Source organism: Trematomus bernacchii, unplaced genomic scaffold (assembly GCF_902827165.1).
Source record: "Trematomus bernacchii unplaced genomic scaffold, fTreBer1.1, whole genome shotgun sequence".
In the NCBI taxonomy this organism is placed as follows: Eukaryota; Metazoa; Chordata; class Actinopteri; order Perciformes; family Nototheniidae; genus Trematomus; species Trematomus bernacchii.
The window spans coordinates 2103461-2130608 of NW_022987582.1; the positions used below are offsets into that span (position 1 = coordinate 2103461).

The window sequence follows — 27148 nt, forward strand, 5'->3', positions numbered from 1 at the left end:
ACAGCGCCACTTACAGGCCTGGCATATGTACTACAGCGTCTCCAGCGCTTTCGAGCGGTCTCTCATTCCCCTGATAGGTGGAGAGTTGCCCATATAGGCGGAGCACCCCTTTTCTGACGTCAGAACAATTTCAAATAATAATCAGCTCCGTTGCAGCCCCGTTTTTAGAGATTTGGGTATGGAGGAAAAGAGAGAGGGTTGTGTTTTCTGACACTTGGTGAGTTCCCTGACACACCGGGGACACATATTCATGTATAAAAGACGTACAAAAGTGCATTTTGCATGATAGGTCCCCTTTAAATCTAGTGTAGCCAGGCAGACATTTACAAGTAAGGCAAGACGAAGGACTCACACAACCTAACCTTGCATGTAAGAAGACAGTAGACCACACAAATGGTACATTTCAATACGTTTTTATTAGAACTGTTGTAGATATGATCTCTACACACAAAACTATATAAAAGGATGAGAACTGATTTTGCAGTTCCAAATCAATCAATAAAATGCATCCATAATCAAATATGTAAAGCGTAGCCCTATAGAAAATAGTGGTACAGTAAAACAAGAATTAAACACTGTTGTATGTTTCTTTTTAAATGTATTCTTGTGATAACAAAGCTTCTAATTTGATCCCAGATAAAAAGATGAAAATAAAACTGGCAGTTAATGAAGCTAGAATGTGGTCCACATTCCCTTACAGACCTCAAATATTTCCTGTTTATGATCAGAGGTCATCTCTGCTGCTAGCTTGATGTTTCCCTGAATGGCCCAGTGCCATAGGATCAGCAGCCAAAGGTCATCAGAGTATATAGGGGACAGGGCACTTTTTCTTTTCACTGGAGGCTTTGGTTGCTTTGGTGATGGCATTCACAAGAATTTTGGTGATACACTGCGGCTGCTCGTGTGAAGACATGCGGCAACAGTGACGGAGAGATGGAGGATATACCCGACATTGCTTTGATACTTCGACGAGCTGTTTTGATGGAGAGTACAAGATCAGACAAATGAGAAAAAGCCAATTGAAAATCTGACATTTTGTTTAATAGCTCCTAAACTTTTGTTTTCAAATGTTTCATTTACATTTTCACTGCTCAGGCTTTGTCATCAGATATTTTTGTTTTGCTAGATTTTGTACTGACACCCTTCCTTGTTTGACTCACCTCCTGCACAAAACAAAGGGCCCTCTCTTCTTCAGACAGGGGGCAGCATTGTTTCACAAAGCTCTTGAGAGGAAAACCAACAGGGAACCTAAAACACAATGAAGCTATTACTTTGTTTCTGTACATAATGCAGACACACCAAAACATACTGTAGATAGGTGGTATTAGCACATTTCAACATCAAATATATTTTAGCATATGAGGCTGCTTGGTACAAATGTAGTTTCTTTGACAAGAAATGACCAAAAGCATCAAAAGAAACTGAAAGAAAGGAACTTGCCAAAAAAGAAAAGCACCATGAAAGAGGATGATAAAGAAGACAAAGATAATAACAGATCCAAGGCCAGATGTAGGAAGTATATTCTTACTTCTTCTTGATGATCTGGTGAGTGTCACAGATGTTGTGAAGGGAGAGCTCTTTAGCAGCGGAGGTCAGATTATAATATGGGTCAGGAGAAAGGTTTTTGAAACAGGTGTATCGGCTATCTTCCACGTTGTCAAAACAACACTCGAAATCCACTGGTTCACCGTTCTTGTTCAAGCAAAACTTGCTAAGCTCCTCACGCCACTTAAACACAAATAGAGAAAGGTCATGAGAAGGCAGGAACATTACTAAATTAAGGAAAATATTTATGTTTGTAGGTTTTTTGGTTTACCTTCTGGTCAGCACACTCGAGCACACCCTGCTTCTTTTTGCAGCACTGTTTGAATCCCTTCTCTACACGATTAATGGTCTTTGCCTGACGGGACATCAATTCATAGCCTGACAATCGAAGGCAATTGACTTTGAAGAGGGGGCGTAGCTTCTGGTCGCGACACAGTGATTCAATGTTGTCAGCAAAGGGTCGTCCGGGAGGAAAGTTGAAGTCTTTTTTAGGAGATTGTATAACATTTGTCTGTCCTCTGGGTGCTCTGGGAACGTACGGACTCTGTAGTTTCCTGTAAAGTATGAGGCACATGGTTAGAGTGAAACCTGACCTCCTTCTACCTCTAGGATCTATTTATCCAAACTAAGTGTGTTTTGCAATGTAACAATTAATTTGTATTGAAATTCCATAAAAAGACTCAAACAAATGTGTTAGGCTGCTTTCAGAGTGAGTTAAGCCTTGTAGTAAAATAGCCGCCCTGTCATTCATAAGAATGGGACCAGTCCACTGATGCAGCGTGGGTTTTATACAGATGGCTCAGGCTAAATAGACAGAGGGTTGTTCAGCAAAAACAATAAAACCTAGCTCAACTGCTAGATCACAATGAAGCATTCTCGGACAAAGCCCTGCATTGGTCAAGGAATTATACCGGCAAGTGTACAATGTAAAATGATTGCCGTAAACATAACTTTCCAGAGCAGTAAAATCCTTAGTAGGCCTATTATAAAACAATTTGATGTGTTTTGGCGTCTGAAAAGCCTATTTAATAAAAGTTATTTAAATAGTTTAATAGACAGAAATGTGTCCAAATGTGTGTCTTTTCATGGGATATACATTATTTAAAAAATATTGAGACATTTTTTCACAACATTGTAAAAGCTGAAACTGATTTCTGATTTGATCCTATGCATAGGAGCATCAATTATTTTTAAGAAGGTTTAACTTGTTAACATTCAAAATCAACTGTTTACTGGTGGTTATTTTATCAAATTCAATTCATACCACGGACAATCCGTGGGGGTAAAGGCAAAGGTTTCAGTGGAGGGAATCTGTGGCACCGGCAGCTCCTGTGTCGCCGTGTAGTTTGGGTTCGGAGCTTCGTTATGGAAGCAGTTTAGCCTGTCGCTGCCCCTCCGCTTGCAGCATTCAGATTGAATATCCTTTACGCTTGAGTCCTCCTCACAGTAGGAATTGATTGCGAACTCCCACTGTAGTTGGAACAAAACCACATGTATGTATGCATTCGTCTTTTAATAGGGACATGAAGTCTGCATGCGACTATTTTAAGTGAATGGGCCAGCTGCAATATATAGAGTATCTTTTAAGACACAATTACACAAATCTCAAAAACAAATATTAGGCGAAAAGATTGAAAAAAGGCTTTTTTCACTAAAGAATTGGAGGCAGGTTTGTTGCTTGGCCTTCAGACCGATCCTCTGGTTCTCATGCCAAGGCCTGTCTGTTATGTCAGGCTGGGCTGCATATAATGGGCTTATCAACTGAAAACACCCAAGGCCTTTATCTTTGTTCCAAAAAGCAAGTACCATCATCTCAGCAATGTGAAGAATGTGTTGTGCCCTTTTTATGTCCAGGATAGAACAAAAACACACACAAAAATGTGTTTGGAGTACTATACGCTATAGAAATAATAAAACAAAGCTTCAGGAACTAAGCTAACATAAATATAAAGTTACTGAAGTTGGCAATTAAGATCATATTTATGAGAGCATTCCTCCACATAAAGTATTAAGTGGATAACATTCAAATGATCTTGTTTTTTAATTATAAATCAACACGAATTGGGATCAAGCTTCGGTTGATCCCAATATCTTGAGTCTAATGACAAGATAATGCAAAAACATTATCAACAAGGTGAAGTACAAAAATTGTAGCACAATTAAAGTTAAAAGATGCAGGATATCCTATCATGTCACTTTTATACTGAGTTGAAGAAATTGCTGAATTGGCTGTAGGTGACTCACCGCCATTGAGGCGCAACACAGCGTCACCTCTGTCCCCCACGTGTGGTTGCTTCCGCAGCATGCATTTAAGAGGTACTCTAACTTGTTGACAGAACTGGCCATTCGCTTCAACTTCCCATAACCACTGACAGGAAAGTACGAGTCTGGGTAGCGGTGACGATGGTCTCCATTGATACAGATGGCTTGGATATTGTCGAAAGTCGGTTGGCCGAGGGGGAACTCAACAGGATATTCCAGCCGTGGAGGACCACCAGCGGAACGGGGCCCAAAACTTGGTCGACCTTAGAGGAAAATACAGGAATTATACTGTTATTTGATACAAATACAGCGACAGGTGAATTAAATTAAAAGTCAAGGGAGGAAAAATACGAACCTCCTCTAGGTGTCAAGACCATCTTCTGGACCAGCCAGGTTGATGCATCAGGTAGTTGCATTTCTGATAGACAAAACGATTTTAAAACAAGGATTTACAAAATATATATATATTTGCCAGTGTCAACCCATATTAGGGCACCAGAGGGACAGAAATAATGATGTGGTATATGATTTATGTTTTAAAGAGCTGGAAAAAAATCCCGCTCTGAACATCTAAGATTATTTTGATTAGATACTGCACTAGTATTGAGAACTCGCACCTTGCATGATTTCGTCGAAGGTGACCTGGCGTTGCTCGAAGTCTTTCCCTTCTGGAAATTCTAAACACAAAGAGAAGGAGAGAAAGAGGGAAAGGGAGAGAGGGAAAGAGAAAGAGGCAGAAAGCCATTAAAAGTTATGCAACCGTTATTGCACAAATTATACTGAGAACCAGTGGTGACCATTATATTCAAAAGTCTTTCAAATGTTACTAAAGTAAACTTTTGTATGTAACATCAGAGAAATGTACTCAATCATTGACAATGTGATGAGTAATGTTAATTACAACACTTTATTTAGTCAGTGACTCATCATTTAATATTGACACTGAATAAAGAAGAATTATCATTTATAATATTCAAGTTGCACTAAAGTGCTTGGACTAAGTTTTACTGGTGGGAAGTAACTAAGTACATTTACTCAAGTACTGTACTTAAGTACAATTTTTAGGTACTTGTACTTTACTTGAGTATTTCCATTGTATGCTACTTTGTACTTATACTCCACTAAAACTCAGAGGTAAATGGTGTACTTTTACTCCACTACATTTATTTAATAGGAGTTATACTTTACAGATTTTGATTAATGATGTGAAATATAATCAACACTTAAATTAGACTTTAGTTCCACCTGGAGTATAAATTCACAAGCTACCCTGCAGTAGGCCTATACAAAGTCATTAAAACTAGCTGCACCTTTACAAGCGTTTATAACACTTTCATGCATCAATAATTATCAAAACATACAATATTATTCTGAAATGGACCAATCTGCATAATGACTTATTTTACTTTTGGTACTTTAAGTATATTTTTATGCTAAAACGTTTGCATTATTTTACTTTAATAATATGTTTGATTGCAGAACTTTGACTAGTAACCGAGTATTCCTACACACTGGTACTTTCACTCAAGTACAAGGTCTGAGTACTTTTCCCACCTCTGCGTGTAGGCTACTGTGATATACAAGTCCTTATTGCGACAGGATTAATGTCAGCTGGTCTGCGAAATGACCGCAGAGCAGCTTAGACGAACAAAAATGGAGTCAAGAAGCAACTTCTATCATGAAAACAACAACAACAACAACAACAAACGGGAAAATAACAGTACCAACCCTCGGATGCTGAGCTCAGTAACACCAAGACCAATGCGCAGCAGGCTTGAGCCGCAGGAGACCCCATGACGCAGAGTATAGTGTCGTGAACGGTTTGTCCCGCAGATACTGTTTGTCTGTCCTCGCGCAGAGAGAGAGTGAGGCCGCCCAGAGACACACACACACACCGGCCGGTAATTGGTTGAACAGAGACGGCCCTGCTGTGTGTCAGACCGTAAACGCGCAACCGTGCAAACAGATGTTATAGTTGTGGGGTTTCAGGGGGGCGAGACGGGGTGAGGAAGAAAAGAGGGAGGGAAGGAAGTTTTTACAACATGACTCATAGGTGCTCCGTTCAAATCATGGGTACGTCTTGTTGGACGTGATGTGAAGTAACATGAACTAATTTGGAGATAGGCCTACTTTACTTGAGTATTTGTTGCTACTTTGTACGTCTACCCAACTACGATGTAGAGGTAAATAGTGTACTCCACTACATTTATTTAATAACTTTAGTTACTTTGCAGGTTTGGATTAATGATGTGAAATATAATCAACTCTTAAATCAGACTTTAGTTACACCTGGAGTAAATTCACATACCCTGCCTGCAGTATACAAAGTTATTTAATATAGCTGAACCTTTACCAGCTTTGATGAACACATCAATGCATTATTATAATAAAAACATGTAATATGTTCTTCTGAAATGGGCCAATCTGCATGATGAGTACTTTTACTTTTTAGTACGTTAAGTATATTTTGATGCTAATACTTATTTGCTTGTAACATTTTTATTGCAGGACCAGGACTTACTTTTAACAGACTATTCCTACACTCTGGTACTTTTATTTTACTTAAGTACAACATCTGAGTACTTCTCCAAACTCTGATGAGCACATGTGTTAATGATTTTTTTTTTAAACACTGGCTGTTAGCCAATGTTTAAAACTTAAACTTATTGCCCTGCCATAAGGCCCAGCTAATTATCCTCCAGGCTATTGACAATGAATGAACACATTCTAATATTTTATATTATTTATTTATTTTATAGAAATATCATAAATATTCAATGATTGTAGGGAGTAAATGTACATTTTATTCCAAATGGTTGGATTCCTATTTGACTAAAAATGCAGTTGTACTCTGCCTAAGTGGTTAATACCTTTGTGTAACGCCAACTGATTAAAAAAAAAGATCAAATGAATAAAACTGATACCATTCACCATAAAACAGATACAGACAGTTAACTTGGCATTGATGCCCAACATATGGATTTAGACACACATCTATATTTTCTTTAGACACACTTCTAAAGAAAATATAGATCACCATTCTCTGTCTGAGTGCGATACCTTAAAGGGTGTGTTGGCATTTTTTAATTGCACAGTAAGATTCAAAAATATAATTCTAATCAAAGCCTCAAATCCTTATATAATAATTAAAGTAAAGGCTGTGGGGGAAACTTCTGTGTAGCAATGCAGGAGAAGTGACCGACTCAAAGGAGACACGGGGAGAGCTGGAGCTTTGATGGCAAACACTGATGGGTATATTTGGAGCTTCGGCCGGAGAATTCACAAAACAAGTCAAAGAGTCAGAGGTTCTGACTTCACTGTAGAGTTGCCACGTCAATTCTGAAGAACTCTACCCCAGACCCATGTATTTAGTTCAGAGAGAATAATCAACATTGTGCATAACAAGATAGAATCATAACACCTCTATCAGCTGACGCCAACAGGCAGGAACAGGGAGACAAAACACTGAGAGCACAGCAGCCAAGGTTACAGGTGCGTGTGCTCAGCCAGGACAGTATGAACTGATAAACTGGGTCAAAGTTATGGGCCTTGGAAAATATTTCCCCAACAAAGGCCACGGGGAAAAAAAACAGGAGCCTACATTTTCCACAATTCAAAAATGTATGTCTTTTAAACTCTACACCTAATGACCGTAACACAGGCTTTTCATGTTGTAAAAATTACAATCTTCCACCTCAAACTTTAGACATAAAATCCATATTTATTTTGCGAATGTCAAAATATTCAACAGGATGAATAAAGGATATGATTTAAAAGCATTTAATAATGTATAGCTAGGGCTGTATTTTGTCCATCCCACCAACCCTGTTTTTGAGTCATTGTTTGCTTTTCGAGAGAGAGATATCAAAGGCCTTAAACTCTTCTTTATCACACACAGAGTTTGAGTCCAGGGTTATCGTGACCTTACAGATTCCAGTCAGGAAGACTGGCTGAGCTCTACTCAGTCCCTCCCGCCATGTTCTCGTCAACAACAAAAAACTAAACAAATTAGAACAACCCCCTCTGCAGCTGTCCTTTAATGAGTTTCCACAGTTTACTCTCTACAGGTCACAGCTTAAACTGGAAAGATTATCTTGCCTTTGCTGCTTTGGCAGCAGATCTTTCCCATCATAAACAGCAGATATCACAACATTTTGGAGGGTGCAGTTGAGGGACGGGAGCCGGAAACCGTACAGAAGTGTTTGTCCCGAGTCGAAATTCCCTTGAGAGGTCAGAGAGAAAAAACAGACTCACACAGGGCTGCAATACTGTCTCTCTCATACTCACACTGGAAAAAGAAACATGTGGTATTGAGGCAATTGTATCCAACAAATGTAACTTTATTTAAGGCTGCTGAAAACTGTTTTTGTTTGAAAGTTTGTGGGCTATTTTCCTTCACTTTGAGGAGTAAATAAGATAGTTTATTTGAATTGCTCAATTATACTTTACAGGTCCAGAACAACAAAAGTATGTTAGAATCCACACGAGATTAAATCAAAAAGTTTGTGCTGGTGTTGTCCTCTATTCAACATGAGAATATCTCAATAAGAATTGCTTACTCAGTCTTTTCAAACTGAAATATAAAAACAAAAATCATTGCATGTTGCTGTAGTAATTATCTATTTAAGCAGACACACACAAGATAACAGCAGCTTTAAAATGTGACAATAGGTACATTTGACAAAGAAATGTTTTTGACTTTTTGAAGGAAAATGTCATAATTACGACATTCAATTGACCTCCTTTCAACTTCGTTAGCAACTGTTTTTTGTCTATGACAACCTAATAACTTTCCACTAACCCACAATGACTAATATTTCCTGTGTGTTGAGTGCTGCCGCAGCAACTCCCAAGAACATGACGACAATGCCTGTGCTGCTGAGATCATGCTAATCACTTCAGAGCTAAGTCTGATGCATGCAAACCGTGTGTGTGTGTGTGTGTGTGTGTGTGTGTGTGTGTGTGTACCGTGCATCTTTTTCTTGCATGCATAAGTCTAAGACTGTTTTTATTACACCACTAAAAGACAAATGAAGTTACCACATCTGTCTCGTTTCACAGCCTCATCAGTTTATTTAAGGATTTACATGGAATTAGCCTAATTTTAAACTCAGTCGTTCCAGGAAAGGCGGTTCCCCTTTCCTGGAACCACATCTGGTCATACGATATTTAATGATGAAACCTCTCATCATTTCCTCTTTAGTCATGGCTTTATTTATGTAAACAAATCATATTCAAGTTCTGAGAAAAAAAGCAAAAGTTTGAACACTACTTTATCTCTCACATTTTAATGTAATGTATACAGTTAATGCAACATCTTTTCCAAGCTTGAAAAAAACAACAGCCTGTTAGGATTTGTTCAAACACAAAGGATGACATTTAAGAGGTACGGCTGCTTTGTAGGACTTCTGTGACCTGAAGAGGAGAGACATCTCTCTACAGAAACAAGGCAGGTTGTCTCTGTTTTCTGGGTGTGTTTAACACTCTGTATGTAATTGTCACACACCAATATTTCATTATTTGTAGGGCTACTTGTTACGCACTATATTAACCTTCAAATGTGTGTGTGGTATGTGAAGGAAGGTTTTTTTACAGGCTCATGAAAGACTGAGAGAGCACCTCTGGCCAATTAGAAACTGGTTGTCACTTCTGAACATCAGAGAAAATTGGAAAAAAACATAAACCTTCATCAGCTTCCTTATGTGTCTCTGTTCGGACATATTTAGCACATACATAAACAGTCGTACTTTCAATATTCTGAACTAGCATTTGAAACTTCAGATGACAATGAAAGGTGTTCTGCTTTTTAAAATGTATGTATCCAGATGCACTGTAACTCATGGTAGCAGAGAAAATTAATTCTGGACCCCTCTGACAATGTACCGTCAAACAACAACAAAACGCATGTGTCCCTGTAATAATAAAATACTTTTAAACTATGAAAATATTAATATTTCTGTCTGGTGCAATCTATCAAAAAACTCTGCTGGAATTCATAAAATACAGTACTAAACAAGTTAAGATTACGGTGCTTTTTTCTCATTTATTATTATAATTATTAGAAAAATAGATTCTGTCAGTAAGTAAAGAAGAGACTTAAAATAAGTGTGTGTCTTTGCATGTTCGAGTGAATCATCAGTGAGTGGTTCCCGGCAGCAGCTCGGCCTCACAGGCGAACAGCTCCTTGTAGAGAGGAGGGAACAGAGAGTGCGCGGTGAGTGGGTAACGCTGACTGAACCAGCGCAGCTTCTCCATGTGCAGACTGCACAGTGAACGCAGCACTGCCATCCTCTGGTACAGCTGCAGGGAGGACACACAAACAATCAGACATCCTTTCTATTACAGTGAGGAACACTCAGGAAGAACAATAAGAGAAAGAGAACTCCGCCCGGTACTGAGGCATGTACCTTGTGCATTAGACTTTCTTGGTTGTCTCGGTGAAGAATGTGTGTGAGTCCAAACTCCACGCTTCTTTGCACTCGCTGAACTCTGCTTCTGTCCTCCAGACATGGACGCTCTGCACAGAAAGACACAAAAAATCCCTTAACATACATTCTTAGCATACATTCAAACGGACTTACATACATATATTACTGGTTCCCAGTGTTGCCTGCTATTATAACCATGTCCATTTAAAGCCACTAGGGGGCAGAGAGGCCCATTGTATGGGAATGAGTAAAGGAGATAACACAAATGTGGTGGATAAAAGGCTAAAAGTGTTTATTTCTGATATGTCTTTTTTTGTTAACTAAACCTGACTGCTGAGAAGCTTCTTTAAAAAGGGGATTATACTTGGCAAGAATACATTTAATTTAATTTCATACAAAACAATTTTTTTTCAATATTGATAAAAATGGTGTCTGTTATTAGATACATTTAGACTAAAATCAATAAATTACATTCTGAACTATCTAAAAAATATGACCCCAACATTGAATCATCAAGAACCATCAATGTTAATCTGAAAACATAGAGAAGGATAGATGTTGCCAGATGTTGCCTGTTGGTAACCAACTGTAGGTTCTGTATTGTCCTCCCATTTTTCTATGTTTCAGATCTGAGGGAATAACAATCTACATAATTGAAAGACAGGGGAGTTGGTCTTACCTGTGTTGATCAGCACCAGAGCACTGAAGAGAGCGATCTGCTGCTCAGTGAGCTTTAGAGCACACATATCATGAGCGAAGTCAAACACTGCTGCGATTAAATCACCACATGCTGCAAGATAAGAAACCACAGAGCATGATAAATCATCAAATATTTATATATTCTGTTCAGTGCACATTTGGTTTCAGAACTGCCTTTGTGCTTCAGGTTTAAGCAGCGTGTAAGGAACTACTCACCCAGAGACTTGAAGACTTCAACTCCAGCGAATTTCCCATCGAAAAAGACGGTGTTGTTCTCTGTGTTGAAGTAGCGACACATCCGGACTAGAACCACCTCCATGGAGCCTGATTGCAGAGAGAAGAAAAGAGAAGTTAAATCTATTTCTGATATTGATGAAGGTGAAGGTGACTTCTTGTTTGTGTCAGGGAAACTCACCGGTCTTCAGGAGAGCAATCTGGTCGTTCTGGCTGAGCATACGAAAACCTGGGATGTGTTTCGCAAACTCCACCACGTACTGCACGGCATCAGTCAGTCGGATGGCACAGTGCTGCCACATCTCATCCACCGACTGGGAGTGGGGATAAGAAATAAAATAAAATGTTGGTTCAATATTTAAGGGTAAGTTTATTTCAAGATAAAAATTCAAATCAATCAAAAGAAAAAGTGACTCAGATTTGAACTCATCCTAAATGTTAATGTCCTTTGATCTGATCAAGCATAGCAAGTTTCAGTATTTTTACTCTGTATTTGTTAAATATGATATAAAATGTGCTTAAAAGACATGTTTGTCAATAAAGTAATTAACATTAAATTGAACATACTCCTCCTGTGTGATCAAAGAGGTGGTACAAGTTTTCTCAGTTTTCTGTTTGATGAATCAAAAGTAGCTTTAACCTCAAGCCTTCTTAAATGGCATGTTTTGTTCTGAGATACGAGAGTAAGAACTGAGAATTGTAAAACAGTCATCAGGCTGGTTTACTTTGCTCTGGTAGACTTGGATCTCCTCTCTGCTGAGCACTTTCCATCTGAGAGCCTGCAGCTCCTCCACCCTGTACTGAGTGGTCTCTCTGTGGGAGCGCACAATGCTGGCACACAGCTCATCTGAAAATCAAAGAAAGAAGCTCCTAATAAATATAAAAAATCAATACAGTCAACACACATTAGCCCACTGTACTGTTTGCTCACCGACGTTTCTCAGAGAGTGAGGATAGAGGCTGTAAGGATCCTCCAGAGGACTGTAGGGGTGAATCGCCACCAGATCATGAGGCGGCTGTCTGGAGTCAAATCCTGACATGAGAAAGAAAAAGACAAATGAGGAATAAGCACAGGAGGATGAAGGGATCGGAACACAGAGACATTGGTACACACAAGTGTCTCACCTCTTATCTCAGGGTGTCCGCTGTTGTCTCCCCTCCCCTGGGATCTCAAGGTGGGGGACACAGCGGAGCCTCGGTAGATCATACCAGACACCTGGGACTCGTTGGGGGAGCACATCAGGTAAGGGTGGACATCAGCGGTGTAAGACAGCAGCTCGGAATCCCCGCTGAAGGAGTAGGCGGAGGCCATGGGCTGAAGGAGCTGCGCTGAGCGGTCTGGACGGGCCTTGGTGGGGAAGGACAAGAGAGACGGGGCGTCTTCCTGGAGCTGCTGCTGCTGCTGCTGCCGGTGCCGCTCCACTTCAGCTATCAGAGAGTCCCGCTGACGTTTGGACATCCGCCCGAATTTCACAGCTGAGGAGGACAAACACATGAACACATTGAAATAAAAAAAATGCTGTGAGTGAAGAAGATGGTTTGTCCATTTGTGTGTCTCACCATCTCTGCTCATGCCCTGTGCTAAGCACTTCTGCAGGCGGCAGTGTTGGCAGCGGTTGCGGCTGGCCCGGTCGATCTGACAGTTGTTCTGCCTGGAGCAGGAGTAGGAGACAGTGGGCAACTGGCTGCGCCGGAAGAACCCCTGAGGAGGGATCCAGGTACCAAGTGGTTAACAGAGCCCAACAGAAACTTTGACGCAGATACAAATATTGATAATCATGATTTACAAAAATATGATATATCAGCCAACAGTTTTTCACCTCCGCAAAACATTATAAAAAATTATCCCTTTATAAAAAAAATTAAATGTACATGTGCTTTCTGATGAAGAAACCATTTAAAATTAGTGTGTTTCTAAATAACGTCAAACTCATTTTGGACATTTCTTTACTCACTTTTCTTGTTTGTTATCATCCCAAATATACTATGCAGAATTAAAAAACATCACCAAATAATATTAGCCGATACGCCAGGCTAGCTCGAACTATTATTTTCAAAGAATAATTCAATTTGGCAAGTAGACTTTTTTTCTGTCTTTTTGAAAGTTATATAAAAAGATTGATACGACTCTCATCTGTCAATGTCAACATCCTAAAGTCTAAAGGAGGAAATAGCAAACCCCGATCTGGCAATCAGCACGACTCCAAGATGTAACTGCCCTGGGTTAAGTAATAGTACGACACATAAACCTTTGTAAAATCATATGGCGTTGTTTTCAGACTTCAGGTTTGTGTACAGATTAAACTAAGGAGCTGGTGTATTCGAGGTATTCAAGGTGGTGTATTTGAGGTGTTGACAGGTGAATTATTGTATAAGGTTAGCTGTTTCCTCCACAGTTGTTATGGTAAAATAATCCAACTTTATATCTAACGGAAAAACATGTTTTTTAATGGCCTCATCTAATTCTCTAGACTGTTGTTCCTAGTATGATGTATGTGTGTTTTGTGTGTTTACAGTAGCTATGTTGTTTATCTCACCTTGCAGCCCTCACAAGTGATGACTCCATAATGGACTCCAGAGGACTTATCCCCACAGATCTTACATGGAATAATTTCAATCTGGGCTGAAACACAGAAGAAAAAGCATGTATGTCAACATTTTAAAGTTCAGCCACCTCACACCCAGATTACATTTTAATCAGCAGCTGAACATTTGGAAAAAAGCTTAAAATGTCTCAATGAAATTAAACAACACAAAAGCTTGTTCTTTAAAATAATATTGAAAATGATCGTTTTCTGATTCATAAATAATTTGAAAACCCATATATCACCAATCTTAACAAGCTCTCACACAGCTTCTAAGGAGGTAAAATATGCCAATAAACTTCATATTAATGCTTAATTTGTTTACCCAAAGTAGTCCATTGCAAAGTGATTCCCACCGTGAGAACTTAAGTGAGGCTGTACTTCCCCTTAAACATCTATCAACTGTTGTGGGTCCAACGAGAACCAAAGGTATTTTCCTCTTAAACACCTCCTGTCTTAATTAATAATAATGAACAAAATAACATCAAATACGGCGAGCAGTTTTCTGAGGACGTGGAATATTTGCAAGTGGAGAAAGACGGAGAAGTCAAAGGTGTCAACCTCAGAGTCCTTTCAAGTGGTTGACTGGCTTCTCTTTCACTCTGACTGTCCCTCTTTCATGTCTTTCACTGTCTTTCAAAAATCCTTCTCTATCTCGCTCATAAGTTACAGCTGCCAGTAATGAACTCTCTCTACCTTCATCACTGCCAGTAACGGCCCTCCCCCCTCTCCCCCTGCCCCTGATCTATGCAACTCTCACACCCATCAGTCTCTTGCTTAGTGGCGATTTTTGTCATAATCGGATGTCCTTTGATTCATTAAAGAATCCCACATGTCTAGACACCATTGTTGGGGGCAGGTGTGAACAGTTTTTTTAGTATATCCTGACAATCATATGTCCAATTCGAGTAATAAGGACTGTGTATTTGCAATATACAACACATTTAACATTATATGGGGACACATCAAACAGTATTTTCCTTTTTTTTTTTTAAATAATCTCCTTTTATCTATTCCTGTCACCTTCTCTCTTCCTTCCCCAAAAGCACTGAAGGTGTGATTATTTTCTGCGACACAAACTCTCTGATGATTTTACGGTACGTAGTAGTATTTTTGTTTCCGTGCATAACTGTGTCAGGTTTTCTCACGAGTGTGTGTTAGTGTGTCAGTGTGTGCCCTCTTTATCTGGTGCCACAGGGATCACCTGAAGGCTCCTGGAGGACAGCCAGTCTGGGGTGAAATGCACTTTTTAAATATCACGTAGAGTTCACACATGTGTGATGAAACAGACATGAGAAATGAGATTGCTGCTGCAAACAGAGCTGATTAATTGACCTCAAGATTCACCATGTTATAAGGATTACAGTATTTCACAAATGCAACTGTCAGTAATCATGACTGGATCATTTGGGTATAAGAAACTCAGCTGAAACAGTTCCTGCAATCTTAATATCATAAAAATCACATATCATATAAGTCATCCGATAAAAGTAGCTGACTTGTGATTATGATTGCGTGCAGGGGAGCATGAGTGGTCTCTGCATGAGTTTTCTCGCAATTTCAGTTCTGATTGTCAACCTCAAAAAAACAGGAAATCCACTGTGACCCACAACCTTTCACTGATCACACACGTACTCACACAAAAAACAACAACACACACACACAGCAATCACATACATTTCTCATTCATGGACTTTCCATGCAATCATAGCTCTTAAATATAAAATATATGACAACCCAGCCACACACAGCACAGTATGTAAAGCAGCATCACATTTACATATTACACACACAGGGAATCTGCCTTTGATTGGCCTGTGAGTATCAAGACACCTTTATCTAGTAAGTAAGTGGAAATGAACAAAACTTCTTTGGGCTTTTTTTGTATGGTCTCACCTTGTTATCTCCAGCCACAGACTTAGACCGATCAAAGCCAGCATCTCCTAGTGTGTGAGTGTAGTGATGAAATACTGAAAAATAACTAAACCACCATTATTTCTTCTGATAGCGGGAACTTTTTGTGACAAAGAATGGGGTTATTGTGTGTTTCAGACAATATGACTGAAAAACGGTGCCTATTTTACAATTACATGCAAGTTTAATGTCTTTTTTCACCAAAATTGCGAATGCACTAAATGGTTTATGTTGATTTACCATCATGTGGCAGACCCAGCATTAACTAATTATTAAAGTAAACATATGTTTTTCTGTAGATTGTATTTACTCAAACAATATTGAAGATTCATTTAGCTACCAATGTCCAAGCAACACTATTAGTTTCAGTGGCATTATGTCATGTTTTACAATATCTCTTGTTAAACCCTCAACATTTTATATTTCCGCTCTGTTTCAGTAAGGCTCTACAGTATGAAACCAACCATAAACATGCCACACTAACCTCTATTAACATCTTAATTCTGCAATGAGATTTCAACGAAACAACCAATCCAATCAATTTCAAAGGTTCGTACTAAAATCGACATTGTTAAGAAGAGAAGATGATTGATTACAGTGGGTGTGCGGTGGTGGAAATGTTTTGGTTTGATGTCAAAATAAAAGAGTGCCCTCCCACGCTTCCGCATGCAAAGTGTACCAAGACTCTGCTACACAGAGACGGACTGATTTACGTCTTTTGATGAGCATTTCGTTTTTGGGTTATCAATGACTTGAAACGCACACTCGTTTAGTCGTAGTACAAACAGCTGAAGCTTTTGTGTGTTACAGCAAATACAGATAATGAAAGAATCACAGGTCACTCTTGAACAACTTCCTGCTGGACAATCACTTTGGCTCCCAATTTTTGTACTTCTCAAGCACGACAATGAGACGATAAAGTATCGCACCAAATAAAACTGAAATGCAATACAAATCTATATGCCGTATACCTCTAATATATTGGGCAATCATAAGAGAAAAAAGATAAACAAAGGAAAAGGTTTGATGTCTGGATTTGATCCTAGAAAGCGTGTGTGAGTACATGTTTTTGAGTTTGTGTGTGTGTGTGTGTGTGTGTGTGTGTGTGTGTGTGTGTGTGTGTGTGTGTGTGTGTGTGTGTGTGTGTGTGTGTGTGTGTGTGTGTGTGTGTGTGTGTGTGTGTGTGTGTGTGTGTGTGTGTGTGTGTGGGTGTGTGGGGGGGGGGGTTATAGATTGCTTATCTCAACTCTTCATTCTCTGCCAAAATCAACTCGTCAGCAGTTCTTTGCACTGTTAACGAACAAAAAAACCTACATTTTCCTCTGACGGAAACTTTCATTTGGTACATACGCAAACAAACTTTGTAAACACACATCACATCCTCAGACTTGCACGCACGTACGCAGGCACCTTGTTATTTAAACGTTTTATGGGCTACTTTAATTCATATAAATGAGTATCTTGCTGTGGCATTTTAATATAAAAAGGTATACATTTTACTAATATATCAAACGAATGCTTTTAACATTTAAAAATATAGTAGATTATAGTTACATTTTGTATAAAATCTTTACCTTTAAATGAATTGGTTCTGAAGTGGAAAAGGGAAAATAATATGTAAAATCTTCAAAATGAACCCTGACTTAATGAATCAAAATTTAAATATGCCTGGCAGAATAATTTTTCCTTAAAGGGAAAACCTTAATTTAAGAAATATCTTAACCAATGGCAAACAGTACAAAAGGATCTTTGACAAAACAACTTTTTATCAGAAGATATACATAATTTTTTCTAACAGGGTATTTTTTAATTAAAAGTATTTCTTGAAAATCTCCTGTATTTAATATTTAGCTACTTTATATTTCAGGTTGCATCACAACGGTGACTGCAGATATACGGGTGATACATATCTTTAGGTTGTCTGGTTGTCATATAAACTCATTCACTACTGAGTTTCTTTCATTATTTGACAACAACAAAGAGAGCATCTTCCTACAGAATCTGAGAGAAGGGGATTTATAATCTTAACACCAATTTGCATCAGACTTACCATGTCTAACTTTGAAGTGCAGGCTGAACTTGGGGGTGTTAAAAGGAGACATACGTATGAATCAGCTCATGTTGTATTTCTTTAACCATATTTTGGGGGGAATGTGTCACCTGCGATTTTGATGTAAGCTTTGATCTCAAGCCAACCGCTTCTGCTTTGGAAGTGCAGAGGAACAAGGAAATCCTCTCAGATTAAGAAACTGTAAGAATCCCCCGAACTCAACAACAAAGCCATATGAAAAGTGTGTGTGCGTAAATTGTGACGGCGTCAAGCCCACTGTGAGTGTGTAACATTTACATAATGAAATGTTTGCTGTTGAAGAGAAGACACAGAAGTTCAAATGTGTCTGCAATGGGAGCCTCTCTTTCACACACTATTCACACACAGCTGCAGGGCTGAGATATGCTATATCTAGACGCCATCTAAAAAGCAGCTGCGGATCAGTGTGTGCTTCTGCATCTATACGTGTGTGTGTGTTCGCATGTTACAAGAAAGGAAGAGTGTATCATTGTTTATTTCCTTATCTTGTCTACCTGTTTTAGTTTTTTTAAATGACTATAAATAAAAAATCATTACAAAAGAAATCATTCTAAATGTTTGACAATAATATCAGCATTTCCTCTGCATCCTGTTTCTGAGGTCAGTCCATTCAAACTGACACACTGCAGTCGTGAAGCATCCTGCTTTCCTGTTTCTTTCGGTTGCACTTTGGTAAGATTTCAGTATTCGCTATAGAGTTTGCAACATTTAACAAACCTTAACTTGAATTTTAATTTGTGTAATTTGTCAATTATACCACTTATGATGATATATGATGACTCTAAACAAAAGGTGTTTTGCAGATCATTATAAAAAGTATATACATTTGAACTTAATGCACTTATTGCACTTGTCTCTTAACATCTAGAGGCAGCTCAGCTTCTTGCCCGTGCTGTATGTGGGAGGCAGAGGGAAGAAATATCTGAGACATGATTCAAATCTTATATCCATCAAAGGGTTTGAGTCATGTTACCAAACCATAAAACTGAAACACGTATTGATGTGAACGCATCAAGAACTCTGGAGATTCAGTTAAGTTTCAAAACAAATAAAAATATCGGCCTTCATAAGGTGGAAATTGAACTGATTGCAAAAGTATGTGTGTAATTTAAGTAATATGACACAGAGCTAATACAAAACATGTCTGATTAATCAATAAAAAATGAATAAAAACAAAGCAGAGAGGGCTGAATATACGTAAAAATGTGTGAAAATTTGAATGAAGTTCAACCCAGGGATAAATGAAATGAAAAGCGTAAAACCATAATTAAAATGCTTAATCCCACGGCCATACAAAGTGAAACAAAGACATTAAAAGAGGTCAACATGTTTGAAGCAACAGGTGTCTAAGTGCAAGATTACCCAGTTATTTCAGAGATTTGATAAAAGCACAAAAAGATAAAGCTGATTAAACTTTAACGTGAAACTATAATGCATCTTGATAACAATATGGCGCATTAGAAGCATCACGTCACAGTTATGCAATCACTTTTGATAAACTATGAAATGAGGATGGGTCGATGAGAAACTTTGACCTAAAAACATGTAATAAATAATAAAATATATTGATTGGAAGGCCAACACACACACACACACGCACACACACACACACGCACACGCACACACACACACAGACAACACGCCAAAGAACTTCATCCCTACCTCGCATCATCCTCACTCCTCCACTTGTTCAGACGTTTGTCCCACTTTCACAAACTCACTTGTCCTCTCACTTTGTCTAACAGTACTTGACACACTTTTCTCCACGCAACTTATTCCCTCAATATTTCTTCTCTTTGTCGTTCGTCCTTTAGCGAGTCAGGTTGGGTGCTCACTGCCGCTTCAGCACACACATTCAGACTTTTGAGTGTCTGTCACCGCCTCACCTTCCTTGTGGTGTGTGTGTGTGTGTGTGTGTGTGTGTGTGTGTGTGTGTGTGTGTGTGTGTGTGTGTGTGTGTGTGTGTGTGTGTGTGTGTGTGTGTGTGTGTGTGTGTGTGTGTGTGTGTGTGTGTGTGTGTGTGTGTGTGTGTGTGTGTGTGTGTGTGTGTGTGTGTCGTGAGAGAAAGAAGAGATAAAAGACAAAGAAAGGGGGGACTGTCCCTTACCCTTGCTTTTTTTTTTCTCAAGGTACTTTTTCCTTATACCTTTGTTGTTATCCTTCACCCCCTCACTCTTTACCACATATTTGAAGAAAAAAAAATCCACTTCATGATGTCTGACTGCTTTAAGAATCTCCCTGAGAATTGAAATCAAACCATTTTCAAAAGGAACAACTGGGGGACCGAGTAAAACGTGTAAGTAAAAGAGTTGGAGCTCATTATAACTACTTTTTATGTTCAGCTAGGTAGTTTATAAATACTAATTCAACATCTTTTTTGAGAGGGTTATGTTTTGTATGTTACATTTTTTAAGTAATGAGTTGCTATATTTGTCAGAGAAATGCAGACACATGTTTCCCTGATGAATGCAGTGAAGTAAAAGGTAGCAGAAAAGTAAAAACTCTTGTACTTGTAGGTGCCTACTCTCACTCTATCATCGCTCCATCTACAGCAGCTGACTGAATGACACAAGGCCAACCTGGCTCTGTATCTCACAACACTTCTTAACTGCTATCCTAGAAACAAAATCCATGATTTTGTATTAATAAAATCCAAAATGATTTATCAAAACTCTAACTCACAAGCAACAATCAATAAAGTCATCATAATTTGTGCTTATTTTTTGAGTATCATCACACCAGCTAACATGAAGGTTGGTGGTGTGTTACGCTCAGCGTCTCCACCCTTGATAACACAGCCAGGTGTGCTAAAGTTGTGGCAGAAAGTGTTAAACCAAAGAAGTTAAAAACAGACAAGATGTTATCGCTGTCATCTGCATTCGGATGCCAATATGCCAAAGCCATAGAAGTTGGTGTTTTTACCGGTGTGTGCGGTATATGGGTGTGTGTGTGTGAGTGTGTGTGTGAGTGTGTGTGTGTGTGTGTGTGTGTGTGTGTGTGTGTGTGTGTGTGTGTGTGTGCGTGTGTGTGTGTGTGTGTGTGTGTGTGTGTGTGTGTGTGTGTGTGTGTGTGTGTGTGTGTGTGTGTGTGTGTGTGTGTGTGTGTGTGTGAGGGGGGGCAACACAGGTGCAACACACAGCACACACACTATGTTGCTAATGGCCCAACTCCAGCGACACCACAGTGCGTGTGTTTGCTGTACAGGTGCAATGTTGTATGTTCAGTAACTACGAAGTTAACCACAAATGCATGCACAAATATCTAGCACAAACACAAGCAATGTCATTATCACACACACACGATAACGAAAAATGTATAGAACTTACTCAAATGAGTCTTCTTGGACACGGCTCCTTCTGAGGGAGAAACATCTCAGTTAGTAACTTTAAAACTACACGACACTTACTGTAAGTATAACTACAAGCTGTACTACACATGAGCATCCAGTAGAATAATTGACACACAAAAACACAAAATGCAGTGTACTTATGAGCTTTACAGATTACACTTTAAATTCAGGCTAACCCCCAAACTGAACCCAGGGCTCAATGGCACACATGTTCATAAAGAGGGTTCAATCTGCCCATGTTACAAAGAAGCAAGGTTTATATACTGAAGTACTTTACATAGTTGTACTTTAGAATATTTATTTAAAAATGTGTTTTGCTACTTTGCATTTCACTACACTATTTCACAACATTTCAGGAAGAAATGAATACCCACAACTCCAAATCTAAAGCATAAAAGTAGTGCCTACACAATAGTTGTTTGATAATATAATATTACAATAACAGGGGGTGTTTCGATAATGCCATTCATTCTGAAAGTGTGTATTGTTGCCAAAACCTCTGCTACTATTTTAGAATATAATACTTTTACATTTTTGGAGTTTGTTCATAATCTTTTGTTATTTTGTATTAATATTTGTTTCTGAATTTTCTGAATACTTCTTTCCCACTAAATCATGCACTGTAGCTTGGCATCGCATCATCATGTTTACAATAGTTTAAATTATTGTGATTTTAGAATACATTAAAACCAATTACATTTGCAAATGAGTATCTAAATCCTGAAATACACTGACTTAGATTTGAATCAAGGGACTAAATTAGCTATGAAAAGTGTTTTGACACAACTGCTTCAACATACAGATATAAACTCCTCATTAAATGCTTAATGGCAGTTTGGCTCAGGGTTTTAAGAATGCATTACTTTCTTTGTATTTGTTTCCAATGTAAAAAAAAACCTGTGGACAGATAAGAAGCCCAACTGATAACATAGAGGTTAAATTAAAGAATTCCTTTTCACATTGAAAAGTGTGACTCTTCGGCACACACACAACCACACACACACACACACACACATTCACACACAGGAGATAAAGGCAGAGGAAAGTGGGTGTCTGTGAAGCAATATGTGCTCTTTTTTTGTCTACCTGTTTGACCACAATTGTGAGAAAGTCTGAATTGCAGTGAGTGTGAGTAAACTTGCAGAGGGGCGATTCTGAGCCATGGGGTTTGTGTGTGCGTGTCTGCGTGTGTGTGAGACAGAGAGGTTTGAAGGCAGTGGAGATAAGTATCAATGGAAGACGTAGAGCTAGCCGGTCTTTGTCTGGTGTCACATCAGGCCCTCTGTGGTTTCCACTGTTTTCCTCCCCTCATCAAATCAGTTTTGCTTCATAAGCAGAAAGCAAGGAAAGAAAGCAGAGCAGTGCACGCACAGACACACGGAAAAAAGTAAATAAATGTCAAGCCCAAGTGAGGGTTTGCTAAGTAAAAAGATTTATGTTGGATGAAATCGTACTCTAAGAGTAATTATTATTATTTTTTAATCCAATAATTTTTTGTAAACTTTCAAAAGTTATTATTTTAAAGAGTTTCAAAGGCCTTGCATCAATATAGTTGTATTAGTCAGTTATATAAATGCACAACTGCATGCATAGGCATTTACTGTGGTAAGTTACACACTTACTTACTAAAAATAATTAAAAGTAATCCGCAGCAAACTGAATTTCGGCCCATGCTCATTTCTGAAATGTGGTGTTAATGATTTCTACTTATTAAAGTTGATGGTAATCAACGGAAAAAGGTTAGCGGTCGGTGGCTAGTGGTGAGGGGGAAAACATATGCAATCAGCAGCATCGGCTTTTAAACAAACTAAATGTGACATAGCATGTACACGTGACAAGACACACCTGTCAGCCAAGCCGTCAACCCCACACAGTTTTAACAAACACACACACACACAAACACGCACGCACACACACAAATACTCACTGTAAACGACTGTGCTGATTACAGAGCCACAAACATCAACTCCACTCATCAGTCAGAAACTCACTCTCTTCTCTACACTCTAACATCTAAGCTGACTGCTGAAGTGACAGTTGCTGCATTACATAACAGCGCTGAAGACCACTGAACCCTGAGAGCAGGCCGACAGCTTGGCCTTATTATAAACCATGACATACAGCACAGAAAAATACAATATTATAATATAAACAATATTATCCTATAAATACTCTCCAACTTCATGCCAGTGTAACATAAGTAGTGTAGAAGAAGTCAAAGCTATAACAAATAGGTAAATAATAAATGTTTATAAAAACAACAAACGGAAAACATAAAAAAGACATCAATATAAATTATGTTTAGGGCAAGCCTGATAAAAAAGGTAGGTTGATGACCAAAAGAGAAACTAACCTCAAATCTATGGCACTAACAAAGCTGTCTGAGGGTGTTGAATCATTAAGAAGCCAGAAATGTAGCTCAGAACTAACTGCTTACAAATGAAAAAAAGCCACCATAAAATGTTAAAACACATTGCTCCAGGTGCGAAGAAATACAAGCAGGATTCACCGTTTTAAGATGAATAGATATAGATGTTGTGGAATGTCTTGCAGAAATCATTACACCGTTTATTGGCCTAAAAATGACTGACCGTTCGTTAAAACATCTATACCAATTAATCTTAAAGGAAATCATGATTGTGAATGATAAAGAAGTATTTTTAGAGAGGCTAGAGGCTTGAAATCACAACGAACACGGATATTAAGTTTACAAATCACTGCAGAATAAAAGAGGAAAAGACCTAGGATAGATCCCTGAGGGACACCAGAGACCGTTAGTATCAAATAATGAACGGAAGCATTATTTACTTTACAGACAGGAGGAAATGCAATGTGGAGCAGTGCCAGAGATTCAAACCCAGCGCTCGAGAAAAATGAGCAAACACCCACAACAGCCACTAAAACCAAGAATCACCTTAAGAAGAGCCATCTCAGCTAAATGGAAAACTGTGCAACCACACTGAAACTTCACTTTAACCAGATTGAAACGCCATTACAGCAATTCCAGTATCTGATAAATTAGCTGATGTTGTTCTTTTACAAATATCTTCAACCTCCTGTGTAGCTCTAAGGTTGTTCAAATGTTTTTTTCCGTAGTATCGGGTCAGTATCCTGTATAACGTGGTAATGTCTTGTACATGATTTAAAATAAAATGGCCAAGAAAATTGTCTGACATATTTGGTACAACTGGAATCCCTTACATCTCATCTTTATAATTTAAAATAAAATTATCTTGGCTTGAACAAAAAAAAAAGCACTTAGAAAGGTTTGGCTTTAAGATAATGCAGTAGAACTTAATCTGGTTGGGCTTAGATAGGAAATGTACCTGCAGGATTCTTGCTTTTGAGTTGGTTTCTTCATGGATGAATGTACTTATTGTCAGCTAAATGAATGTAATGTAATGACATCACTCACCCATGGCAGGACAGTTACGTTTAAGGAGTTTAAAAGCAATTTAGGTATGATATAAAAACAAACCTGTGTGTACCTGCAGTACAATTGAGTATCTAACCACATTTTAATAACAAATGTAAAATCTCTACCACTTGACAAGATAAAAAAATGCTTCGGACTATAGTAGGAGAGTTGCAATATACCGGCATTGACAATAACCATTATAATAAACATTTTAATATTTGTCATGTTAATAATACACATGATAAAATTGTGTAAATAATCCAGCTCTTATTCATTTATGTTTCCCTTCGCTCATGCTTTGTCTTTCTCCCCCACATACAAATAAGAAGTAACACGTTTCTTTCAAAAGTTGAGAATGATTTTGGCCATGATAATTGTGCAGTGAAAATCCAAGATTGTGAAATCATTATTTTGGACAATATTAATGAATACTCCTTATGGTTTGCATGCGTTCATATTTTTTACTCTGGTTCTCTCTGTTAACCTCAATCTTTTGTCTCTTTATCTATATCTTTTGGTACTGTAGTATCACCAAATCACTATATTACTGTCAAAATAAATGACTTTTTATGAACAAACGAAGCTGGAAAATCAGCGTCATTGCTGGTGTGCACTGTCGAATGAATAAAATCTAGAAAGCAGGACGATTTAATTGAGTATTACTCAACTGTGATCCTGCTATTTTAACTCAAGCTAGATGTTGCTACTACACTGTAAAAAAATATACTTTCTTTTCTTCGATGTGTCCTTCTCATCCATTGGTGAAGCTCTGCAGGTAAACTCTAGCAAATGCTTGAGATTATAGTAGGAAAGGTTTTCAATGGGCTTCTGGAAGAGGGACAAGGTGTCTTGATCAAGTGACTGCAAGTTTGATTTTAGCCGAGGAGAGGCTTTGAATAGTAAAGCATTGACCAAAAACAGAAGCAAAAATAAGAAGTAATCCCTAGGATTACTCCGGCTTACTGTCATTCTTACCCACTCGCAGCACCTTAACCACACTGCAGTGAGAGGGATGAGGAGGGTTAAACAGGTGAAGATGAATGTGAGTGGAGAGAAAGTGAACACTGAGACAGGGATGACCAGCCAGTGTAGGAAAAGGTAAGCAAAGTGAGATACAGAAGGAGGAGATAAATGTGGGTGGGAGTGGACAAAGCATGGCATGCTGGGAGATAAGGCTTGCTTTATGTCAAAGAGAGAGGACATTAAGAAACAATGTAACACTGCAATGTAAATATAAAAGAAGAAATCAGCTATTAGCAGCTAAAACACCTTATATGTTACGCCCAGAGGCAAAACAGTTCACAAAGCCCACACATGCTGCAGAATAAACCTCAGTGATGGATCCCCGGCCTTACCTCTTTTGATGGGGTTGTCAGTGGGGGGCACGTCGAGCTCCTCATATTCCATAACTCTCCTGTCAAAACACTGGGTGGTCCTACACACTCACCTCTCTCACAGACACACACACAAACCACAAACCCCTGGCAAGTCAGTTTATTTTGAACACCCACTGCCGCCATTAGACTAAGACGGTAACGTGACAAAACTCGAGCTCATACTAGGCTACCTGTTGGTTGCTCTAGCGCCCGGGCCGGCGCAGGCATTTGAAAACATGCACTGCCATCTCGCCTCCTTCCTGTCCTTACAGTGGGACCCAGAACTCGGTCGTCATCTTGTTAGCCCTCTCTGTCAGCCTCCCTTTTTGTTCGAAAGTACACCTCCTCTTGTGTGGTTATTTTTGAAATAATGTAATTCCCCCCGAGGCAGCAGCAGCAGAGGGGAAAGTGCAGCTGGACCGGCCGGCCGTTCACAAGCCGCGCGCCCCGGCCTCCCCCTCCCCGCGCGCTCCGTGTGCCCTGACCGTCCCGGGCTGGAGAGAGTTATGTCACCGGCTGTTACGTAATAGCAGCGGATCGGGTTTTGCTCTGTAGTGCTCAGTTGAGAAATATAATCCCATGGTGCTGCCACAAATTTCCGCCACACTAATCGAAAAAAAGTACAATGCATAGAGAAGACACTTGAATGCAGGTCTGGCCTTTTACTTCAATGTTCACACAGTAGGCTAACAGCAAAATGAAAAACGAAAAACACATTTATATCCCTCTTCATATGCTGGATAGACCAAGTGGAAACACCTGCAGGACTCTTTACATGCAAAGTATGCAGAGAGACTACTTTAATTGCAATACTTGATTTTATCTGAAGTAGGAAAATAACTTCAGACACAAAGAAAACGATGAATAATCGATATGTCTTCTCAGTTTACATCATTGTGGTAAATGTTCCTCCATCACGTGACGCTTACATAATCACATGCTGGATAGACTGTGCCAATGGTGGAATGTGATAAGACATTTTACTCGAGTAATCTTTTTTGTTGTTTTTATTTTATTAAATTGCATTTATCTGACAGCTGGAGCAACTTACTTTTGAGATTAGTGTTGACAGACAAATCCTCTTAAAAGTTTTTTCAAATCTGTTCCACGTCAACATGCCACATTAAAATGCTGTTGTTTATGCATTAATCACATATTATGACATCTATTTAATCCCTTCTGATACTGATATGGGATTTAAATTATAAGTATGTGGCATTGTTTACTTAAGTTATTTGATCCTTAAGTA

At 38.8% G+C, this 27148-nt stretch overlaps 2 protein-coding genes across 6 annotated transcripts; both read right to left on the reverse strand.

The window, feature by feature from the left end:
* Positions 1–397: 397 nt before the first annotated feature.
* Positions 398–5776, reverse strand: LOC117480372 (extracellular matrix protein 1-like). Of its 2 annotated transcripts, none has more exons than XM_034127669.1 (9): positions 5536–5776; positions 4425–4484; positions 4163–4225; positions 3790–4070; positions 2810–3015; positions 1817–2099; positions 1529–1728; positions 1161–1248; positions 398–973 (listed from the first exon to the last, which is right to left on the reverse strand). In XM_034127669.1, the coding sequence occupies exons 1-9, from the start codon at positions 5600–5602 to the stop codon at positions 800–802; spliced, it is 1422 nt and encodes a 473-aa protein (XP_033983560.1). In that variant the 5' UTR covers positions 5603–5776; the 3' UTR covers positions 398–799. The 2 variants fall into 2 exon arrangements, with proteins under 2 accessions (XP_033983560.1, XP_033983561.1); XM_034127670.1 differs by having other exon boundaries at positions 4425–4475; positions 5536–5769.
* A 3079-nt stretch (positions 5777–8855) lies between these two features.
* On the reverse strand, positions 8856–26340 carry rorc (RAR-related orphan receptor C). 4 transcript variants are annotated; one of them, XM_034128210.1, is made up of 13 exons: positions 26091–26340; positions 25879–25970; positions 21083–21112; positions 13706–13791; positions 12729–12870; positions 12294–12644; positions 12100–12201; positions 11894–12015; positions 11350–11482; positions 11151–11258; positions 10915–11025; positions 10215–10324; positions 8856–10107 (listed from the first exon to the last, which is right to left on the reverse strand). In XM_034128210.1, the coding sequence occupies exons 2-13, from the start codon at positions 25928–25930 to the stop codon at positions 9943–9945; spliced, it is 1512 nt and encodes a 503-aa protein (XP_033984101.1). In that variant the 5' UTR covers positions 25931–25970; positions 26091–26340; the 3' UTR covers positions 8856–9942. The 4 variants fall into 4 exon arrangements, with proteins under 4 accessions (XP_033984101.1, XP_033984099.1, XP_033984100.1 ...); XM_034128208.1 differs by having other exon boundaries at positions 25879–25974; XM_034128209.1 differs by having other exon boundaries at positions 25879–26004.
* Positions 26341–27148: the final 808 nt, after the last annotated feature.

Coding starts and splice junctions, on each gene's coding strand:
- rorc (XM_034128210.1), bottom strand. CDS start 25,930: ATGGAATATGAGGAGCTCGACGTGCCCCCCACTGACAACCCCATCAAA. Junction 12,016..12,099: donor TCACTCTCTGAGAAACGTCG/GTGAGCAAACAG, acceptor TTTGATTTTCAG/ATGAGCTGTGTGCCAGCATT. Junction 11,026..11,150: donor TGAAGTCTTCAAGTCTCTGG/GTGAGTAGTTCC, acceptor CTTATCTTGCAG/CATGTGGTGATTTAATCGCA.
- LOC117480372 (XM_034127669.1), bottom strand. CDS start 5,602: ATGGGGTCTCCTGCGGCTCAAGCCTGCTGCGCATTGGTCTTGGTGTTA. Junction 4,485..5,535: donor ACTGAGCTCAGCATCCGAGG/GTTGGTACTGTT, acceptor CTTTGTGTTTAG/AATTTCCAGAAGGGAAAGAC. Junction 974..1,160: donor CCCTTTGTTTTGTGCAGGAG/GTGAGTCAAACA, acceptor CCATCAAAACAG/CTCGTCGAAGTATCAAAGCA.